The 3,406-nt window shown below is 38.5% G+C and overlaps 1 protein-coding gene across 1 annotated transcript; it reads right to left on the bottom strand.

The window, feature by feature from the left end:
* Positions 1-548: 548 nt before the first annotated feature.
* On the bottom strand, positions 549-1,265 carry LOC142181723 (secreted RxLR effector protein 161-like). The gene has a single exon (XM_075255187.1). It carries the CDS (start codon positions 1,263-1,265, stop codon positions 549-551), a length of 717 nt encoding a protein of 238 aa, XP_075111288.1.
* Between the last annotated feature and the right edge of the window lie 2,141 nt (positions 1,266-3,406).

Consider the following 3,406-nt stretch of genomic DNA (forward strand, 5'->3'; position numbering starts at 1 on the left):
GAGAACTTAAATGTTTTACCTATAGTGAATGAAATTTTAATCGTAATATTATCTGATAAAGGAATAATAATGCTAGTACTTTTTTTAGTCGAATGTTAAAGGTACATAATAACCTTGTTAGAACTTGAATTCTGAGCTTACAATCTATGAATTAACGACATGCAAAGAATCAAGATGTGAGATCGAAGGAATTTTCTAGAAAAGATAACAAGTTCACCTAAACCTTCACCTTAGCACAACTTGGACGTGTACCATTTTGAGTAGCCAAGTCCACATGTAATGGCCTTCCTACTGCCCTACTGCCTTCCTACTCTGAGAAACGCGGGGACTATCTGTATACAGTAAAATCGGAGAGAAGTATGTATTCTTCTTACATTGTTACTATACTTCTTACATTGTTACAGAGAGGAATGAAATAGAAAATGAAATTAGTACTAACTAATTCCTAGAAGTTTACTATTTAACAAACTTACTGACTCAAGTTTCTCTACTAACAAACTCTAACTTTCTCTAATTACACATTGACCCCTATAGTTTTGATATTTCCATCAAACTGGAGGGTGAAATACATCTAATACTCCTAGCTTGGACAATAAAAGATGGTGTTGGCTTACACCTAATCCTTTGGTCATAATATCTGCAATTTGCTCCTTGGTGGGCATATAGTCAGGTGCGATCAGTCCTTCTTTAATTTTCTCCCTCACAAAATGACAGTTTATTTCTATGTGCTTGGTCCTTTCATGATAGACTAGGTTAGCTGCTATCTGCATTGCTTCTTTACTATCCGTGTATACTGCCACAGGTTCCTGTATTCTTACATTGAGATCCTTTAACAGTCCTACTAGCCAAATAATTTCTGCAGTGACTGCTGCCATACTTTTGTATTCTGCCTTTGCATAACTTCTTCTTACTGTTTGTTGTTTCTTAGACTTCCATGAAATTAATGAATCACCCAACTTGATCACATAGCCAGTCACTAACCTTCTTGTGTTTGGGCATGCTGCCCAATCTGAATCACAATAGGTAATTACACATGTTAGTGCTCCTTTATTCAAAAATATACCCATGCCTGGTGACTTCTTGATATATTTGATAACTCTCATGGCTTCTTCCAGGTGAGACTGTTTTGGATGTTGCATGAATTGATTCAGCAACTGTACTGCAAAGTAGATGTCCGGCCTGGTTATAATCAAGTATATCAATTTCCCTATTAATCTCTTATATCCATTGATGTCCTTCAGTTCCTCATCATCTGTCTTGTTCATGTGTTTTTCATAATCAATTGTTGTTAGCTTCAGATTTTATTCCAATGGAGAACTAGCAGGTTTTGCACCACTTAATCCTGTGTCGGAGATGAGTTGTAGAGCATATTTCTTTGGTTTAATAGGATCCCTCTCTTGGATCTCATGATCTCTATTCCCAGAAAATATTTAAGTTCTTCCAGGTCCTTCATTTTGATGTTGTTATGTAGTGTCTTCTTTGCTTCATCTACAAGTGTGTTGTTGCTGACAGTAATCAGAATGTCATCAACACAGATGAGTATGATGAATATGTCTGTCTTTACCTTTTTAGTGAACATGGAATGATCATAGGCACTCTGTAAATATCCAGCATCAGTTAGAGCATTGGTCAATTTGATGTTCCACTACCTTGAAACTTGTTTCAGACCATATAGGGACTTGTGTAATCTGCACACTTTGGACTCCCCCTGCCCATGGAATCCCTGAGGTAGATCCATGTAAACTTCTTCATACATATCACCCTGCAAAAACATTATTAACATCCATTTGGAAGATATTCCATCCTTCGACAGCTGCCAGGCTAATGATAATTCTCACTGTCACCATTTTTGCTATTGGAGAGAAGGTTTCATGGTAATCCAGTCCTTCTCTCTAAGTGTAACCCTTTGTCACTAATCAAGCTTTGAATCTGTCACCTTCACCATTAGCTTTGTACTTGACTTTATAAACCCATTTTGAACCAATTGCTTATTTCCCTGGGGCAGATCTACTATTTCCCAGGTCTTATTTTCCTCAAGAGCCTGAACTTCTTATTTTATGGATTCTATCCACCTGATGTCCCTTGAGGCTTCCTTAAAGGAAGCAGGTTCTACTGTGGCAAAGAATTTTGCTAGATAAGACTGATATTGTATTGGTAAGTGATCATAGCTGACAAAGTTAGTGATTGAGTGTGCAATGTCCTAGTAGGAGTCCACCCAGTGACAAAATATTTATGCCAAATAGGTGGTTTCACTCCTCTACTAGACCTCCTCAGTTCAGTAGTGCCATTGGCTGGTTGCATAGGCTCCCCTATTGAAGATGTTGTAGGTGCTGAGACATCAGATGGATCATGTGCTATTTCTTGTGTAGAATTTCCATCTGCTTCAACTGTTGTTTGATCTGCTGCTGTTGGTACTGATAGTTCTGCTTCAACTGCTATTTGATCTATTACTACTGGTGCTGGTAATTCTTCTTCAGCTAAATGTGCTTCATCTTCTGAAATAATATCTCCAGTACCTGCAATATCATCTTCCTCTACTACAACGTCATTTTCATCTCCTGTAATAGAAAAATGCTCACCTTCATGTGTTAATATTCCTTCTGAGTATATTGGTGCACCTATAAGTTGAGTAAATATATCCTCATTATCTTCTTTGAGATTCTTAAAAGGAAATATGTCTTCCCTGAATCGCACATCCCTGCTAACTAGGAAATCCCTAGTGCCAGGTGATAACTAGGGATTATGGTTTATTTACACTCCTTCTTACTTGAGTTTTGATTAAAAATGTGTACAAAATAGTCCCAAAGGCTTACATGTTGTACTTGTTTGTAGGGTTTGGTGAAAAAGGTGACAATTAGTCAAAACCAACTCAAAAAGGAGTGAAACATGAACAAGTACCAAGAATAAGTCCAGGCACAGTGCAATAGATCCACTGCGGCCGCATTCCATTTGGTGCAGTTCGCAGTGAAGAGATTTAGAGAGGTGCATATTTTTGAAACTCAAGCAATGCGGCCACAAAGCATTTTGTGCGGACCACAATGGTCTTACCGCGACCACAATTGAGATTGTGCGGTCCGCGGTCCTTTTTGTGCGGACCGCTGTTGAAGCCACTGCGGCCGCAGTGCATTTTATGCAGCCCGCGGTAGCCAAGTTCAGAGAGCAAAGATAAGAAGCCAAAAAGCCTCACCGCGGCCACACACCATTTCTTGCGGTCCGCGGTACCCCCGCAGGGGTATTTTTGTCCAAAAAATTAGGCCTAGTATAAATACTTTCTTTTTCCATTTTTAGATCATCTTTGTAATCTGACTTTGGGCTCAGCACGTGAACGGTTGTTCTTAACCATTTTGAGTAATTTTACAGTGGTTTTATCATTGAATCTTCAATTATTAGCTTGTAATTAAATCTT

Source organism: Nicotiana tabacum, chromosome 6 (assembly GCF_000715075.1).
Source record: "Nicotiana tabacum cultivar K326 chromosome 6, ASM71507v2, whole genome shotgun sequence".
NCBI lineage: Eukaryota > Viridiplantae > Streptophyta > Magnoliopsida > Solanales > Solanaceae > Nicotiana > Nicotiana tabacum.